General features: G+C 38.5%; 1 protein-coding gene across 1 annotated transcript; it reads right to left on the bottom strand.

The window, feature by feature from the left end:
• Nucleotides 1-12,951: 12,951 nt before the first annotated feature.
• LOC137237839 (uncharacterized) lies at nt 12,952-19,887 on the bottom strand. The gene is made up of 2 exons (XM_067762082.1): nt 18,761-19,887; nt 12,952-13,620 (listed from the first exon to the last, which is right to left on the bottom strand). The coding sequence occupies exon 1, from the start codon at nt 19,818-19,820 to the stop codon at nt 18,825-18,827; it is 996 nt and encodes a 331-aa protein (XP_067618183.1). The 5' UTR covers nt 19,821-19,887; the 3' UTR covers nt 12,952-13,620; nt 18,761-18,824.
• Nucleotides 19,888-20,756: the final 869 nt, after the last annotated feature.

Genomic DNA, 20,756 nt, shown 5'->3' with positions numbered 1-20,756 from the left:
CCCGTATTAGTCGCGAAGAAGTCCCGAAATGACCCCAACGGTATCCCGGTTGGAGTCCTAAAACCATCTAGAAATGATGCCGGAAGGCACCCCAAATGATCCCGAAATAGTCCCGAAGTGACCCGACGGGATCCCGAACGGATCCCGAAAACCATCCAGATATGATGCCGAAAGGGCCCCCAAATGATCCCGTATTAGTCGAAAAAAAGTCCAGAAATGACCCCGACGGGATCCCGGACGGATCCCGAAAATCACCTAGAAATGATGCCGGAAGGTACCTGAAATGATCCCGTATAAGTCGAGAAAAAGTCTCGAAATGACCCTGCCGGGATCCCGAACGAATCCATCCAGAAATGATGCCGGAAGGCACCCCAAATGATCCCGAAATATTCCCGAAATGACCCGACGGAATCCCGGACGGATCCCGAAAACCATACAGATATGATGCCGCAAGGGTCCCCAAATGATCCCGTATTAGTCGAGAAAAAGTCTCAAAATTACCCTGACGGGATCCCGCACGGATCCCGAAAACCAACCAGAAATGATGCCGGAAGGGTCCCCAAATGAGCCCGTATTAGTCGAGAAAAAGTCCGGAAATGACCCTGCCGGGATCCCGAACGAATCCATCCAGAAATGATGCCGGAAGGCACCCCAAATGATCCCGAAATAGTCCCGAAATGACCCGACGGAATCCCGGACGGATCCCGAAAACCATACAGATATGATGCCGCAAGGGTCCCCAAATGATCCCGTATTAGTCGAGAAAAAGTCTCAAAATGACCCTGATGGGATCTCGCACGGATCCCGAAAACCATCTAGCAATGAGGCCAAAAGGTACCCCAAATGATCCCGTATTAGTCGAGAAAAAGTCCCGAAATGACCCAGGACGGATCCAGAAAACCATCTAGAAATAATCCCGGAAGGAACCCCAAATAGTCCCGAAATGAACCTGACGGGATCCCGGACGGAACCCGAAAACCATCCAGAAATGATGCCGAAAGCGTCCCCAAATGATCCCGTATTAGTCGAGAAAAAATCCCGAAATAACCCCGACGGGATCTCGGAAGGATCCCGAAAACCATCGAGAAATGATGCCGGAAGGGTCCCCAAATTATCCCGTATTAGTCGAGAAAGAGTCCCGAAATCACCCGACGGGATCCCGGACGGAACCCGAAAACCATCCAGAAATGATGCCGAAAGGGGCCCCAAATGATTCCGTATCAGTTGAGAAAAGGTCCAGAAATGACCCCGAAGGGATCCCGGAAGGATCCCGAAAACCATCTAGAAATGATGCCGGAGGACACCCCAAATGTACTATATTCTTAAGTCTCTGCTGTATAATAGACATACAAGTAAATAAATAAATAAATAAATAAATAAATAAATAAAATGATCCCGAAATAGTCCCGAAATGACCTTGAGGGGATCCCGGACGGATCCAGAAAACCATCTAGAAATAATCCCAGAAGGTACCCCAAATGATCCCGAAATAGTCCCGAAATGAACCTGACGGGATCCCGGACGGAACCCGATAACCATCCAGAAATGATGCCGAAAGCGTCCCCAAATGATCCCGTATTAGTCGAGAAAAAGTCCTGAAATGACCCCGACGGGATCCCGGAAGGATCCCGAAAACCATCTAGAAATGATGCCGGAAGGCACCCCAAATGATCCCGAAATAGGCCCGAAATGACCCCGACAGGATCCCGGATGGATCCCGAAAACCATCCAGAAATGATGCCGGAAGGGTCCCCAAATGTTCGCGAAATAGTCCCGAAATGATCCCGGAATAGTCCCGAAAATGTCCCAAATTAACCTGGACGGGATCCCGGACGGATCCCGAAAACTATACAGAAATGATCACGGAAGGGTCCCAAACTGATCCCGAAATAGTCCCGAAAAAGTCCCGAAATGACCCCTGCGGGATCCCGGACGGATCCCGAAAAACATCCCGAAATGATCCCGGAAGGGTTTCGATATGACCCTAACGGGATTACAAATAAGGTGAAGCTAATTATAAAACCATGTTAATAAGCAGCAGGCGCGTTGGAGCGAATGAAGAGTTATATAGAAACATACGGGTAAAGCTAATAAAAGCGTGCTAATAAAAACAATTGAAGGAGGGCGGATGGCGGGAGGAGAAGGAGAGGACCACTGATCGTTTTTCCAAAATTGTTTAGATCTCGATCTGTATGTGCCAGATACCAAAAACTATTGATTTTGGAGAAAATTTATATGGAGTTATAACAATTTATAGATTATGCACCAGAGGTGGAGAGAAGGCGGAGGCGGGACGGAGGGTGTCACTGCTCATTTTGGAAGCCCACGACTTATTTGACCTATTGAGTTGTAATATTGGTAAAGGTCAGTAAAGGTAAAATTATAATGTGTAAAAATTATTAAAAAGTAATTGTTCGAAGGGGTCGTGGGATCCCCACCCCCCCTTTCCTTGCTCGAAAAAAATTTCGCTAGTGCGTGATTGAGTGACAAAGACAAACGTCTGGACAAACATCCAAACATCCAAACTTTCCCATTTATAATATATATATTAGATAGATTAGATGAACTTCAATGTGTTGATGATATTAAAGACCTGGGTGTCGTTTTCGACAAAAGGTTTTCTTTCATTAATCACATTAACTACGTAACATCGAAAACATATTCTATGCTCGGATTTGTACGGCGCAATGCCTCAAAATTCTCAGACACCTATACATTTAAGCTGCTATACACGTCATACGTTAGATCTCATCTTGAATAAGCTGTCTTCATTTGGAGGCCAAGCAACTAAACGGCCATTTGTAGAATTGAGAGAATTCAAAAAATTTTCCTTAAATATGCCCTTCGGCCGTTAAACTTTACGGAGCCGATTCCTTCCTACTCTGCACGTCCTTTACTTTTAAGCCTCAATTCTTTGGAAAATCGAAAATCTATACTGTCATCCACGTATAATATTATTAATGGCTATATTGATTGCCCATATTTGCTGGAAAGGATTCGATTTAATGTTCCCCAGAGATCTCTCAGAAATTCCTTTCCATTTTATTGCGATTATTTCAGAACGAATTACGCTGGTAATGCTCCCATTACGCGTGCTATTCAGGAGCTTAACTCAATAAGTAATTCCGTTGCTCTTGATTTTTCTGTACAAAGGGCTGAATTTATGAATAATTTGAAGTTTGCTTTCTAGGTACACCGAGAGTATATTAACTTTGATTGGATAATGGTTGGTTGTACAGGTATAAAGGAATCGTGATAGATATATACTTCCATATATCAAAATCATCAGGATCGAAAAAAAAATTGAGTGAGCCATGTCCGTCCGTCCGTTAACACGATAACTTGAGTAAATTTTGAGGTATCTTGATGAGATTTGGTATGTAGGTTCCTGAACACTCATCTCAGATCGCTATTTAAAACGAACGATATCGGACTATAACCACGCCCACTTTTTCGATATCGAAAATTTCGAAAAATCGAAAAAGTGCGATAATTCATTACCAAAGACGGCTAAAGCGATGAAACTTGGTAGGTGAGTTGAACTTATGATGCAGAATAGAAAATTATGGACAATGGGCGTGGCACCGCCCACTTTTAAAAGAGGATAATTTAAAAATTTTGCAAGCTGTAATTTGGCAGTCGTTAAAGATATCATGATGAAATTTGGCAGGAACGTTACTCCTATTACCATATGTATGCCTAATAAAAATTAGCAAAATCGGAGAACGAGCACACCCACTTAAAAAAAAATTTTTTTTAAAGTCAAATTTTAACATTTTATTGATAAATTTAATAGCCTTGTTTAATATAATTTGATAATTTTGATTGAGCTTTAGGCCAGATTATTGAATGAAACTTCTTTTTTTTAGTAGTATTCAAAATATATTTATATTATTTGTTCGATATTTCGACCTCAATCTGAAGTCATCATCAAGAATACATATGGATATGTATGATCCATATATCAATCATACATATCCATATGTATTCTTGATGATGACTTCAGATTGAGGTCGAAATATCGAACAAATAAATATATTTTGAATACTACTAAAAAAAAGAAGTTTTATTCAATAATCTGGCCTAAAACTCAATCAAGATTATCAAATTAAGTCAAATTTTAACAAAAAATGTAATATCTTTACAGTATAAAAGTAAATTATGTCAACATTCGACTCCAGTAATGATATGGTGCTACAAAATACAAAGATAAAAAAAAATTTCAAAATGGAAGTAGCTCCGCCCTTTTTCATTTAATTCGTCTAGAATACTTTTAATGCCATAAGTCGAACAAAAATTTACCAATCCTTGTGAAATTTGGTAAGGACATAGATTCTATGACGATAACTGTTTTCTGTGAAAAAGGGCGAAATCGGTTGAAGCCACGCCCAGTTTTTATACACAGTCGACGGTCTGTCCTTCCGGTCGGCCGTTAACACGATAACTTGAGCTAAAATCGATATATCTTTACTAAACTCAGTTCACGTACTTATCTGAACTAACGTTGTATTGGTATAAAAAATGGCCGAAATTCGACTATGACCACGCCCACTTTTTCGATATCGAGAATTACGAAAAATGAAAAAAAAATGCCCTAATTATATACCAAATACGAAAAAGGGATGAAACATGGTAATTGGATTGGTATATTGACGCAAAATATAACTTTAGAAAAAACTTAGTAAAATGGGTGACACCTACCATATTAAGTAGAAGAAAATGAAAAAGATCTGCAGGGCGAAATAAAAAACCCTTGAAATTTTGGCAGGAATACTGTTCGTGGTATTACATATATAAATAAATTAGCGGTATCCAACAGATGATGTTCTGGGTCACCCTGGTCCACATTTTGGTCGATATTTGGGAAACGCCTTCACATATACAACTACCATCACTCCCTTTTAAAACCCTCATTATTACCTTTCATTTCATACCCATATCGTACAAACATATTATAGAGTAACCCCTGGTCCACCTTTATGGCGATATCTCGAAACGGCGTCCACCTATGGAACTTTTTTAAAATACTCATTAACACCATTCGTTTGATACCCATATTGTACAAACGCATTCTAGAGTCACCCCTGGTACACCTTTATGGCGATATCTCGAAAAGTTGACCACCTATAGAACTAAGCCCCACGCTCTTTTAAAATACTCATTAACACCTTTCGTTTGATACACATATTGTACAAACGTATTCTAGATTCACCCTCTGGTCCACCTTCATGGCGATATCTCGAAACGGCGCCCACCTATGGAACTAAGGGTCCCTCCCTTTTAAAATACTCTTTAACACCTTTCGTATGATACCCATTGTTTACGCGGCGTAGGCTGCCACCCGTCCCATCTCCCCCTTGCACATACGTATATCAATGAACTTATATATATACCCCATATCTTGTATTATATTCGATTATTGAATTGTATTGTATCGAATATCTATGAATTTTTATATACCCGTATCTTGTACTGTATTCAATTATTGAATTTTATTAAATTTTAACAAAAAATTTAATATCTTTACAGTATATAAGTAAATTATGTCAATATTCAACTCCAGTAATGATATGGTGCAACAAAATATAAAAATAAAAGAAAATTTCAAAATGGGCGTGGCTCCGCCCTTTTTCATTTAATTTGTCTAGGATACTTTTAACGCCATAAGTCGAACAAAAATTAACCAATTCTTTTGAAATTTGGTAGGGGCATAGATTTTATTACATTAACTGTTTTCTGTGAAAATGGGCGAAATCGGTTGATGCCACGCCCAGTTTTTATACACAGGCGTCCGTCTGTCCTTCCGCATGGCCGTTAACACGATAACTTGGGCAAAAATCGACATATCTTTAATGAACTTAGTTCACGTGCTTACTTGAACTCACTTTATCTTGGTATGAAAAATGAACGAAATCCGACTATGACCACGCCCACTTTTTCGATATCGAAAATTACGAAAAATGAAAAAATGCCATAATTCTATACCAAATACGAAAAAAAGCATGAAACATGGTAAGGTAATTGGATTGTTTTATTGACGCGAAATATAACTTTAGAAAAAACTTTATAAAATGGTTGTGACACCTACCATATTAAGTAGAAGAAAATGAAAAAGTTCTACAGGGCGAAATAAAAAACCCTTAAAATCTTTGCAGGTATTACATATATAAATAAATTAGCTGTATTCAACAGATGATGTTCTGGGTCACCCTGGTCCACATTTTGGTCGATATCTGGAAAACGCCTTCACACCACTCCCTTTTAAAACTCTCATTAATACCTTTAGTTTGATACCCATATCGTACAAACTCATTCTAGAGTCACCCCTGGTCCACCTTTATGGCGATATCTCGAAAAGGCGTCCACCTATAGAACTAAGCCCCACGCCCTTTTAAAATACTCATTAACACCTTTCATTTGATACCCATATCGTAAAAACATATTCTAAAGTCACCCCTGGTCCACCTTTATGGCGATATCTCGAAAAGGCGAACACCTATAGAACGAAGGCCCACTCCCTTTTAAAATACTCATTAACACCTTTCTTTTGATACCCATATTGTACAAACAAATTCTAGGGTCACCCCTGCTCCACCTTTATGGCGATATCTCGAAACGGCGTCCACATATGGAACTAAGGATTACTCCCTTTTAAAATACTCATAAACGCCTTTCTTTTGATACCCATATTGTACAAACAAATTCTAGGGTTACCCCTGGTCCACCTTTATGGCGATATATCGAAACCGCGTCCACCTATGGAACTAAGGATTACTCCCTTTTAAAACACTCATTAGCACCTTTCATTTGATACCCATATCGTGCAAACGCGTTCTATAGTCACCCCTGGTCCACCTTTATGGCGATATCTCGAAAAGGCGACCACCTATACAACAACCACCACTCCCTTTTAAAACCCTTATTAATACCTTTAATTTGATACCCATATCGTACAAACATATTCTAGAGTCACCCCTGGTCCACCTTTAGGGCGATATTTCGAAACGGCGTCCACCTATAGAACTAAAGCCCACTCCCTTTTAAAATACTCTTTAACACCTTTCGTTTGATGCCCATATTGTACAAACAAATTCTAGGGTCACCCCTGGTCCACCTTATGGCGATATCTCGAAACGGCGTCCACCTATGGAACTAAGGATTACTCCCTTTTAAAATACTCATTAACACCTTTTTTTTGATACCCATATTGTACAAACAAATTCTAGGGTCACCCCTGGTCCACCTTTGTGGCGATATCTCGAAATGGCGTCCACCTATGGAACTAAGGATTACTCCCTTTTAAAATACTCATTAACACCTTTCATTTGAAACCCATATCGTACAAACGCATTCTAGAGTCAACCCTGATCCACCTTTATGGCTATATCCCTAAATGGCATCCACCTATAGAACTATGGCCCACTCCCTCATAAAATACTCTTTAACGCCTTTCATTTGATACACATTCCAGGGTTTCCCTCGGTTCATTTTCCTACATGGTTATTTTCCCTTATGTTGTCACCATAGCTCTCAACTGAGTATGTAATGTTCGGTTACATCCGAACTTAACCTTCCTTACTTGTTATCATTATTATTGTTATGATAAATTTTTTCTTAATTGAAAAAAATTTTAAATTAGAATAGAAGAAAGAAAAAATTTAGACAACTGCCAAAGCTCGTTGTATAGATCCGTTTCGGGAACTGCTAAATTCCTTCATCGGCAACGTTTAGGCGCCGCTGCTATAACCATTCAGCCATCACAGCGGTTTTTTGTTTGTCTTCATTAATCCTACTTCTATTCTGGTTCGTGCCAATTGATATTGTGGCAGCTCTGCCAGCCACCTATCAACGACTAGCACGGAGTAGTAAACGAACAACCACAACAATACATTTTGACATTTCATTGTATCTTGCTATGTAATTATTCTTCTTATACTTTCTTAGCGACCAGACGTGTCGAGTAACTTGAAATTGAATTATATTAATCTTTGTAATTATTAATAGGTGTTGTTGAATAAATTGAATGAAACACCAAAGTGGTGACCCCGACGTGATCTTCAACAAGAAGATTTTTCAGTTTTCGACACGTTTGCAAAGCATTTTAGCAACGATAGTGCAAAACCACGGAAAATTCCCAACACGAAATTCAACGAATTTGCCTGGAAGCGTATACACACATACATCGGCACAGAATATTTTAAAAAGCAACGTTCAACGAATGAGCGAGAAGCGAATGCACACATTAAACGTAGGAAGAACATTTTGAACGTTCTAGAATATTATCTTTTTGATGTTGCGGTTGAACGAGTTTTTTTCAATCGGCAATTTTTAACTCAAGCAAAATTAGGGTTATGCATGCCGGCCGATACGATTTGCGTAGTGCTACAAATAAAGATTCGAGTGAAGAAGATTTATTTCATGACAGTGTGATGGCGGAATTGAGCGACGAAGTAAAGCAGCAATTGCAGCAAGTTCAAACAAGCATTGAATAACTTCAAAACAATTACTTGCCTTTGTCAACAAGAGTAAACTGGCAACGTATGCACGTACCAAATTTCAATAAACAGAATCCGCAGTTATGGTTCGCACAACTAGAGCGATCATTTCATTTGAGCGACATTACTTCGGACGCCGATAAGTTTGACTGGGTAACTATACATCTCGATCAAGAAATTCTGTTAGCAGTAGAAGATCTTGCAACTCAGCCCCCAAACGAAAATAAATACACCACTCTTAAAGGTAGGTTACTAGCGAAATTTTCTGAATCTTCAGAGAGTAAATTACGGCGATTGTTGCAAGGCGGTGGCACTGCGGGTATGAAGCCGTCTGAGATGTTATCGTACATGCAGCGCCTCGCACCGGACCCAGGCAGTGCAGCCGTTATTAGAACATTGTTTTTAGGACAAATGCCCAATTCTATACGCCCACTTTTAACAGTATGGAAAGAAGACGATCTGGGCAAATTAGCGCTTATTGCTGACAAGATGTTAGAAGCAGTCAGCTCTAACTCTCTTAACATGATAGCGGTACAAGGAAACGTATCAAGTGCTGCTTCGTCTTCAGTTAACGCGTTGTCGAGCGACGGCAATTCCTTGGGGGAAATTGTCAATACACTTAAGTCACTATCTGAGTCGGTCAAGAAACTGCAGATCGACATCAACAAAATTAAGAATAATCCGACAAAACGTTCAACCTCCCGGGCTCGTTCCTCCAGTAGGGACAAAACAACAACTAGTAATGATGGAGGGAAACATCTATGTTATTTTCATAACAAATTTGGCGATAAAGCACGCAACTGTCGTCCAAATTGTACGTACACTAATTCGTCAAACTAGAGCCGCTGCTGCCAGTCCCGCTGGTGGGTAGCAGCGATAACAGGACCAGCAACAGAACTAAACCGAGTGATGATTCTCTTCATGAAACAAGACTACATGTATACGATCGTCACAATTGCTTCCAGTTCCTCGTAGACTCGGGTTCGATTATTTCCGTTATACCACGTAAATTCACTAATTTAAAATTAAAACCAAATGAGCTTCAGCTGTATGCTGCTAACCAAACAGTCATACAGACATACGGAAACCATATCCTCAAACTAGATTTAGGGTTAAGACGAGCGTTCAACTGGAAGTTTACCATTGCTGATACTCATATAGCGATTATTGGGGCAGATTTTCTGACTCACTATAATTTATTAATTGACTTAAATCAACAACGTCTTATTGACAGGACCACTGGTCTTACCACAAGTGGAAAATTAGTCGACACTGCCGAGTTTGATATTTCTACAGTTAACAGCGCTAACGATTTTGCAGGACTTTTAACACGTTTTGTAGAGATTACAAAACCCTCACGTAAATTCAACAATAATAGTAGCGTTAATAACGTAAGACACCATATAGAAACAAAGGGAAATCCAATTGCCGATCGGCCGCGACGTTTAGCTGGGGATAAGCTTTCTAGTGCAAAGAATGAAATTAATTTTCTTCTCGAACAGGGTATTTGCCAACCATCAAAAAGTCCATGGGCAAGTCCACTCCACATGGTCGAAAAAAAGTCGGGAGGTTGGCGAGCTTGTGGGGACTATCGTAAATTAAATGCGATCACCATTCCAGATCGATACCCAATTTCCCACATCCATGACCTATCAGAGAAATTATATGGAAAACAAATTTTTTCTACAATTGACTTGGTGCGCGCATATTATCAAATCCCCATGTGCGAAACGGATATGGAAAAAACTGCAGTATGCACTCCTTTCGGGCTTTATGAATTTCTGTACATGCCGTTTGGGCTTAAGAACGCTACTCAAACCTTTCAAAGGTTTATGGACGGTATTTTTAAAGACATCGATTTCGTGTACGTATATATAGATGATATTCTGGTAATGTCCACGTCAGTACGCGAGCATGAAGATCACCTTCACACAGTTTTTTCCATATTACAGCGGCATGGTTTGACAATTAATGTGAATAAGTGTCATCTTGGAAAACCTGAAGTAAATTTTTTGGGGTATGTCATCAACGGCGATGGTGTACGTCCACCCGCCGAGCGAGTAGAAGTCATAAGGAATTACAAACCACCTGACACAGTTTGCGAACTTAGCCGATTTCTCGGTATCATCAACTACTATCGGCGGTATATTCCAAAGGCATCACAACTACAGTCGCAATTGAGCGAGTTCACACGCAACATGCGAAAGAATGACAAAAGTAAAATCAACTGGACTAGTGAAACTCTCAAAGCTTTTGATGATTGCAAGCGTAGTTTAGCAGAAGCTACGATCTTGGCTCACCCAGCTCCAGATGCAAAGCTTGCAGTGGTAAGTGATGCTTCAGACATAGCGATCGGTGCGGCGTTAGAACAACTTTGCGATGACATTTGGCAGCCTCTAGGGTTTTTTTCAAGAAAACTTACTAGTACTGAAAGGAATTACAGCACTTACGATCGAGAGCTTCTGGCCGTCTATGAAGCCATACGGTATTTTAAACATATGTTGGAAGCACGCGTGTTCGTCATCAAGACAGATCATAAGCCACTTATTCACGCCTTTAAGCAGAAGCCCGAGAAAGCGTCGCCGCGACAGTTAAGACAGTTGGACTACATTTCGCAATTCTCTACGATGATTATGCACGTATCCGGTGACTCTAACGTAGTAGCTGACACCCTGTCACGTCTGAATGCTATTTCAATGCCAACCAGCGTAAATTATTCGGAGCTTGCGCATGCACAGGCCAAAGATATTGATCTACCTCTACTTCTACAGGGAAGCACTTCGTTAAAGTTACAGACAATGCATTTCGAAGGCAACAGCGTTTACTGCGACATTTCTACTGGAAATATAAGGTTATACGTACCTAAAGAGTTGCGTCACAAAATATTTGCATCGGTACATGGACTTTCACACCCGGGGGGTAAGGCAACCCTAAAACAACTACGAAAAAAGTATGTTTGGCCGTCGATGTGCAAAGACGTGGCGCTTTGGGCAAAGGCTTGTTTACCTTGTCAACGAGCAAAGATTCATAGACACAACTCCATTTTACCGGATAAAATCGACATGCCGGACAACAGGTTTGATCATGTGCACATTGACATCGTTGTAATGCCCCAGGTAAACGATTATCGTTACTGTTTGACTATGATCGACCGATTTTCACGGTGGCCCGAAGCCGTTCCCCTGCAAGACATATCTGCGATGACTATAGTAAAAGTTTTTTGGACTCATTGGATCGCTAGGTTTGGCTGTCCAAAGACCATCACGACTGACCAGGGCACACAATTTGAGTCAGCACTTTTTAGAGCTCTCACGAACATGATCGGATGTCAACGCATACACACCACAGCCTATCATCCCCAATCTAATGGGATGATAGAGCGATGGCATCGATCCTTCAAAACAGCGCTCATGTGTGACCCAGCAACTCCATGGCCAGATCTACTACCGACCGTGTTACTCGGATTACGAACATGCTATAAGGAGGATCTTCGAGCTTCCACTGCAGAAATGTTGTATGGTGGTCCAATCAGATTACCTAATGAGTTTTTTGAAGACCTAGACAAAACTATCGATCCACAAAATTTTCTGGAAAAGCACCGCGAATATATGCGCAACACTCGGCCTATTCCAGCTGCTCATCATAACTCGAAGAAAAGTTTATTTTTGCTCAAAAACTTATATGACTGTTCACACGTACTGGTGAGAACAGATGCAGTTCGAGAGCCCTTAGAAGCTCCTTACACCGGCCCCTACGAGGTTATAGATCGTCCCACTGATAGAGTTTTTAACGTGAAGATGAATAACAAGAAAGTTGCTGTATCGGTTGACAGATTAAAGCCAGCTTTCATCATACGTGAAGATACAGATACCAGTTCCGATGAGGCAGCTACGAAACCGATCCCTCGAACATACGAGAAGTCAAGGCGCGTACGATTCCTGAACCAACAGTGACTTCGTCATTAAAAGGGGAGTACTGTGGCAGCTCTGCCAGCCACCTATCAACGACTAGCACGGAGTAGTAAACGAACAACCACAACAATACATTTTGACATTTCATTGTATCTTGCTATGTAATTATTCTTCTTATACTATCTTAGCGACCAGACGTGTCGAGTAACTTGAAATTGAATTATATTAATCTTTGTAATTATTAATAGGTGTTGTTGAATAAATTGAATGAAACACCAAAATATTCACAACACTGCGACATCTGTTGTAGAATGGATGTAAAAATTGGACTTGTTTCATGGCAATGCTGCCATAGTGTCATATTTTATTGACACTTTTTTCCCCGTGCTTTGGGATGTATTAACAATTTTTGTTGTTATATCGGCCAAATGATTTGCAAGATCGGGGGTTCGAATATCGACCTCAAGGCCTAACAATAATTTTTTTATCATTATTATTGTTATGATAAATTTTATTTTTAAATATATGCCAAAGATGCTGTTTGTTCGCACAAAGCTCTGCAATTTTTTTTATTCCACCAGTGTACGGTTTTTTTTTATCGCATTGGGGTTGTACGTAACGGGGAATAGATCAATTGGCAGCAAATATGATTTTTCTATGAAAAACAGCCGCCTATTTATTGATATTTTCCGATATGTCAGAATGACTAAAGCTGCTTGAGGCAATATTATAGAAACGTTCCCAATCAGCTTTGTCTGTCCGAAATCGTGTTTACTTTGTTTTTGTGGATGTTCATTGATGACCGTGTTTTCGTTATTGATTTTTGTTCCCTTTATTCTCTTTTGCCTTGTATTGATTGCTTCTTCGAGCGATTCGGTGGGTGAGATGTAGCTGCTATTTGTAGTTTCGTTCGCAGTTTGAGTAGCCTCGCTGTAGGAGCAGTTATTTTTTGTTTTTATTTTTATAATGTCTTGAACGTGGGACAGTTTCTATTACTTGTGCGGTGTTGTTGGTCGCAGTTAATGCACTGAACTTTTTCGCATGGAGTAGGATCATGTATGCTGAGGGCGCAAACGTCACATTTAGCATCGGTTCGGCAATGTTTTTTTGTGTGACCAAATCTGAAACAGTTTTTGCATTGAAGTGGCGTTGGAATATAGGCCTCTACCTTAAAGTTTAAGAATCCGATCTTTAATTCCTTTGGAAGTTCGAAGCTGTTAAAAGAAAGAATGTGTAGTGGGGTATTAATGACTTTGCCGTCAATGAATTTAGAGATTTTTTTGCATGCTACTATGTTTTGGTCTTTTAAGCCTTCTTCAATTTCACTTTCACTTAATTCCTTAATAGAAGGTGCAAATATTACGCTTTTTATGGTGTTGAGCGTCGGGTGTAGTGTAGATGTTATTTCGCATATGTTTGCTAATTGTGTGGCCCGTAGAAACCGGTTTGCTTGTTCTTCGTTTTGTGTCAATATCAAAAAATCACCGTCACGTGTGAATGTAATTTTTTTTTTGTTGCTGAGAGGTAATGCCTTCTAGCACTTTCGATAGGAGAAAAATGTTCAGTGTATCTAGTGGTTTCTCAGCGTTTTTATTCTTCATCAAAATGAATTTTGGGCAGCATTTCTTAATTGTTTTGTTAGTTGTAGAGAGGAGTGGATACACCCCTTTATTTGAGAAGTTGAGCTTGTTTGTTTGATTTTTTCTCCTCTTTGGAGCCGAACTAAATCCATCCGGATCTAATAAAGCAAAGAAAATTGCCTCCGGAGGCGAAGGCCATGGTGGTGTAACACTTAGGTATTGCTCACTCCGTATCGATTAGAGAAACGATTGTGAAGAGAACAACAGTAAAACTGACTGTAGTGTGTTTAACGTATCACTTTCGGTCAAAGAAGCTCGGCCTTAGATCTCTTCGGAGGTTATCGCGCCTTACATTTTTTTTTTATTAAGTCCCTTTCATGATTGTCCCCTCATATCCATACGAATTTTTGACCCACGGAAAAGTCTTTTTCGGTAACTTCCCGTTGAGCGATACTTAGAACATAGTTGAGATCTGGGGGAAATTACAATGAAAGTGAAAAACAAACTGCCGCCAGGTGGCAGACGAATCGAGATAAACGAAAACCGCTGAAATCCCTGAAAAAACGCAGGGAATCTTGCGATCGATATTTAAGTAACTTCCCGGTGAGCTAGAGTCAGAACCCGGTGACATTGCAACATTTGACCAAAAAAATTTCGCTAGGTGGCGCATGGATCGAGATATTAAGAAAATTTATTTTGATTTGGGAATCTTTCAATCCAATTTTAACTAACTTCGCGGTGACCTAGAGACTTGAAACTTGGCACACAGTTCGAGACTTGGGTACAATACAATTTACAGAAAATGAGATAACTACAAATCCTTGAAAATGAGGGGAATCGATTTTTGAGTAACTTCCCGGTGAGCTGGAGACATGAAACTTGAGCCGTAGGTCATCATTTTATCAAAAAATTCCGCTAGGTGGCGCATGGTCGAGATATTAGGAAAATTAATTTTAATTTGAGAATTTCCAATCCATTTTTAACTGACTTCCCGGTTACCTAGAGACTTGTAACTTAGCACCTAGTTCGAGACCCGGTGGCAATACAGTTTACAGAAAACAAAATTCCGCTAGGTGGCGTGATAAGTGAGATAACTACAAATCTTTGAAAATGAGGCGAATTTCGCAATCGATTTTTGAGTAACTTCTCGGTGAGCTCGGTGAGATAAGAAGCTTGAGCTGTAAGTCAGAACCGGGTGACAATGCAATATTTTATCAAAAAAATTCCGCTAGGTGGCGCATGGATCGAGATATTAGGAAAATTAGTTTTAATTTGGGAATCTTTCAATCCATTTTTAACTAACTTCCCGGTTACCTAGAGACTTGAAACTTAGTTAGAGGCCTGGTGACAGTACAATTTATAGAAAAAAAGCTCCGCCAGGTGGCCCGCTAGTCAATATAACTGCAAATCTTAAAAAGGGGGGGAGGGGGGAACTTTCCGATCGATTTTCGAGTAACTTCCCGATGAGCTAGAGACATGAAGCTTGGGCCGTAAGTCAGAACTCAGTGACAATGCATTATTTTATCAACAAAATTCCGCTAGGTGACGCATGGATCGAGATATTGAGAAACCTATTTTTAAATTGGGACTCTTGCAATCGATTTTTAACTAACTTCCTGGATATCTAGAGACTTGAAACCTGAAATATAGTTTAAAACTCGGTGGCAGTGCAATGTTTGATCAAACAATTTGAGCTACGTAACGCACAAGTCGAACTATTTAGAAGATTAGGCCATACCTTCATGGCTAGCCTCGTGAGTGTTGCAGGCGTGTAGAATTCCAACTCGTTGAAGGCCCAACTCAATGCACGTCCTTGCATACTTTTAGGCGTACGCGACTTTCACCACGATTCTTTTAGATTTTCAGGCGTATGCGAATTTCACCACGATTTTCAGCTGTGCAAATTAAGTAGCTGACAAAGGAGATGAAATTCTCATGTTATGATTCGAGGTGGAATTCTGTTGTTTTTGCCAGTGTTGTCAGCGAAAATTCCACTAATTCTCTTAAATCTTGCTATTTTGAACAAATAAATAAATATAAGAATTTTCACTTAGGAATTACTTAAATTACCAATCAAATTTGTAATTGCCTTTTTGTAGGCAGTACTAAAAAATTGAAAATAAAAAGATGATAAAAAAATTTTAAAGACTACCTTTATATAAATGGACCAAAAAATATAAAGCAATTTTTCTTTTAATACAGACATAGTCTTGTTGAATTTTGACTAAAAAACTTTAACAATAGCTCTTGTAAAATATTTTGGGATTTAAAATTAAAAAGTTTGTTAAAGTTTTTTAAACAAGACTATGTCTGTATTAAAAGAAAAATTGCTTTATATTTTTTGGTCCATATATATAAAGGTAGTCCTTAAAATTTTTTTATCATGTTTTTATTTCATTTTTCGAAATTTTTGATATCGAAAAAGTGGGCGTGGTCATAGTCGGATTTCGCCCATTTTTAATACTAAGATAAAGTGAGTTCAGGTAAGTACGTGAACAAAGTTCAGTAAAGATATATCGATTTTTGCTCAAGTTATCGTGTTAACGGCCAAGAGGAACGACAGACGGTCGACTGTGTATAAAAACTGGGCGTGGCTTCAAACCAATTTCGCCCATTTTCTCAGAAAACAGTTATCGTCTAAGAGGCTATGTCCTTACCAAATTTCACAAGGATTGGTAAATTTTTTATCGACTTATGGCACTAAAAGTGTTCTAGACATATTAAATGAAAAAGGACGGAGCCACGCCCATTTTGAGATTTTCCTTTATTTTTGTATTTTGTTGCACTATATCATTACTGGAGTTGAATGTTGACATATTTTACTTATATACTGTAAAGATATTCAATTTTTTGTTAAAATTTTAATTTAAAATTATTTTTTTTGAGTGGGCGTATTCGCCATCCGATTTTGCTAATTTTTATTTAGAACACATATAGTAACAGGAGTAACGTTCCTACCAAATTTCATCATGATATCTTGAACGACTGCCAAAAATCCAGCTTGCAAAACTTTTAAATTACCTTCTTTTAAAAGTGGGCGGTGCCACGCCCATTGTCCAAAATTTTACTATCTTTCTATTCTTCGCCATAAGGTCAACCCACCTACCAAGTTTCAGCTCTGTATCCGTCTTTGGTAATGAATTATTGCACTTTTTCCGTTTTTCGAAATTTTTGATATTGAAAAAGTGGGCGTGGTTATAGTCCGATTTCGTTCATTTTAAATAGAGATCTCAGATGAGTGCCTGGGAATATACGTACCAAAGTTCATTAAGACACCTCAAAATTTACTCAAGTTATCGTGTTAACGGACAGACGGGCGGACGGACATGGCTAAATGAATTTTTTTTCACCCAGATAATTTTGATATGTAGAATTATATATCTATCTCGTTTAGTTTACGCCGTTACGGGGTACCGTTGTGCGAACAAAATTAATATATTCTGTGAGCTCTGCTCAGCTGAGTATACAAATTCCTACGAGATTTTGAATCTCTCGATCGATTTTTACGTAACGAACTAGAAAAGTAGAGGCTTGATACTTTAAATGTATGTCAGAAGACAAAGCAAGCAAAATATAAATTTCAAAGGGTCCCCTAGAAAATCGTTCGGAAGTTGGAATGCTTTATTTCCAAGAAAGTTTCCACTGAGCTACAAATAGTTAAGCAGTTATCACATAAAGTTAAACTGTTTTTCAGAAACAATACTATAAAGATAAAACGCGATTTGTATCTTCTTTACTACGCTGTTTTCCAATCTTGATGGACTTTAAGTAATGAATCACCTAGGTTCGGCAACTGCGCTCCATCTTTATAATTTTTCTTTCGATAAGCTGTTTACAATAGCTATTGTTTAATTTTCAAAATCAAAATTCATCGGCATTATGTCTATGTTAAGGACCCATTTTCCGCTGAATTTTGACCCAATTATGGAAAAGAAGTGTACGAAACTTTACCTGCGAAGAGATTTACGCCGAGCTTCTCTCCAAATTTGCTTCTTTTAATTCTTGCTACAAATTGGCGGGACGAGGCCTGCATGTTTTAACGCAACTGGGAACGGCAGATGCGCTTTTACGGTGAAGCTTTTCATTTCAGAAATGCACTCTGAGTATTTATCAATCCAATGCCTAGGGCCGACCCCGCATAGAAAAACTTGTTTATGGTTGAAAAAATAAAAGTTATACTTTATATACTTTATTTCAAAAGTCCAAAACAGCGCGGAATAGCTAATATATATATATATGTATATATAGATATATAGATATATATATAAATGGGCAACTCACAAAGTCTCCTATTCGCCGTATGTGCTATGTTTCAATCAAATTTTGTATTGAAAACCATGGAAACAACTCAAAACTTAAGATTTCACATTAACAAGACACTCTTGTGAATTGCCCAATACTTTTTTCAGTAATAGATGTCTAAAAGTTGCCTAATGGTGTATTGACATTATTCAACATCCTATTTTAGTTGCATGCAAACAATTCATTTAAAAATATTTAGTAGCCCGCTTACATTGATCGATTTTTTTAAATATTTGAAAGAATGGGTTGTCAGAAAAAAGAAAATAAAAAATTTAATTTGAAAAACAAAAACCCAAAAGAAATTTCTTCAAGGTCAGCAAATTTACCCAATTAATTTTATTGCCAGCTTTAAATAACATAATTTGTTTATGTAAAAAAATGTAAACAACTTTGTTGCAATTGATTGGAAAGTCGATCAATATAAACGGCTTTTAACATACATTTTTTTGTTGCATGTCAGAAAGTTACTCACTGTAACGAAAACAGACCCAGTGCTTTAATTACATAACATTAATATATTGACCTCTTATAAAATATTAAACTTGCACGTTATCAAGTTGCCGGCTACGATTAACATAGTGCCCATTCTGTTGAAGATCGTCATAGAAAATGAAATCATTGTAAATTTCATCACGATGATAATAATTTTGGAAGCCATGGAGCTTTTCACCGCGTTGGTAATTGGTTTGTTCATCATAATATTTCTCTCCACTTGTTCGCAATGGTTGGCTTTTAAAATATTTTTTGTTATATCGTTTAATCGGCTTTTCACTGCCAAGATATTTTAGAACTGATTTAATTGGCATTCTTTTGTCTGCTGATGCAGCATATTCTACGGATTTTGTATTATGCCCCGCAAAGTTTTCATCATCAATATTCATCGATTTAGCTTCTGCACTTTCCATTTGTTCCTCAACTGTGGATGTTCCGTCGCATACGACTTCCCCATTTTTGTTTTGTGTTATTGGTACTATCTTTGCCAAAACATGTTTATCTGTAGCCTGGACGTTTTTTTTTAAGGGCTTTTGATTTTGCAGAGGCGTCCGACTCTCAAGGTTCCGACTTTCATTATTTTTTTCAACAACACTTAAATTTTCAACAGTCGGAGATGGATTTTTCCATACATCATTAGCATAGAAACATTTTGATACGAAATCCGACCGTACAATGATATAGGGGCATAAACTCACTATTTTAGTTAATCTGTCAGACATACCACGACTTTTGGTTGGCACTTGATATTTTACTGAAGTGTTTAGAGCGCTTTTTGTTATTTGTGTATTTGTGTAATTTTTCTGATTGCTATTAACAATTGAATAATTTTCCATATTCGATAGTGTTGGTGTATCTGTCGTGTTATGGTATGGGAACTGTAGAATGTGAAATTCGCGTGGAACTTGTTCGGGCTTCCCAGGCAGCTTGTAATATGAATATAAATTATGCTCTACGATGATTGCATTTAAAATCGTCAACTCTTGCAATATAGCGATTAATCTTATTGTGGTTACTGAAAGCTTTATAGAGATATGCATAGTCGCACAATATTTGTATTTGGATGTTGTACTAGCCGATTGCTAAGTAATCAGTGAACTAAATTTATCTGTTTGTCGCTTCTTACATTTATATATTTAGTTTTGTTGTTTATGCCAATGATTTAAAAGTTTGCAAATATCTAAAAAAGTTTGCTTCCGTTTAAAGTAATAGGCATATATAGGTATGTTTGTACATTAGGTCAGGGGCGGATCAAAGAAGACATTTGGGGTGGAATCGGAACTACGAAAAAAAATTGCGTGTAACAATTTGTAGCCACTACCGATTTTTGATCGGTGATAGTGTATAGCGATATTTTTTTTCGATAGGGTATGAAAATGCTAGAATATTTTTCAGTACTACAAAATTTATTGAATATGAGGCTGGGTGCGAGTTCGCCTAAATTATAGGTACCTAAATTAATATACCACTGGAACTTTCCAGCACTGCTACAATTTAGGTAAGAAATTGTCAAAACTGTGCGAGTTGATAATCTAATTTGTTTATGCATATAAATAATACTAAAAATTGCAATAAGAAACTTTGTGTTTGCGATGTGCAGATATCACTGATTCAAACCGTGAAGGAGTTCCCTAGACACATACATACATATATAGAAAGAAAAAAATTCATCTGCTCCAATGCTAAAAGTCCCGACAACTTTTATCGTAGTGGAAAACATTAAGAGGGGTGTCCGCCACTATCCATGGGTAAAAATGATGTGGCTAAATTTAGGAACTCCATTAATAAGAGTTTTAGGCCAATTATTGACCACCTCTGAAAAATGTGTGCAAATTTGTCTCCCAAATAGCCGCCATCAGCTTAAGGCGACTTGGTATCACTTTAAAAACATAACCACAGGCACAATTTTTATCAATCAATCGCCACACCGAGAATGGAACTTCCCATCACGTTTTTGGTTTCATGGTACCTGATTT

The sequence above is a fragment of the Eurosta solidaginis genome, chromosome 1 (assembly GCF_040869045.1).
Source record: "Eurosta solidaginis isolate ZX-2024a chromosome 1, ASM4086904v1, whole genome shotgun sequence".
In the NCBI taxonomy this organism is placed as follows: Eukaryota; Metazoa; Arthropoda; class Insecta; order Diptera; family Tephritidae; genus Eurosta; species Eurosta solidaginis.
Note: the sequence above shows the minus strand (reverse complement) of the source record. Positions and strands in the feature narration are given on the sequence as shown.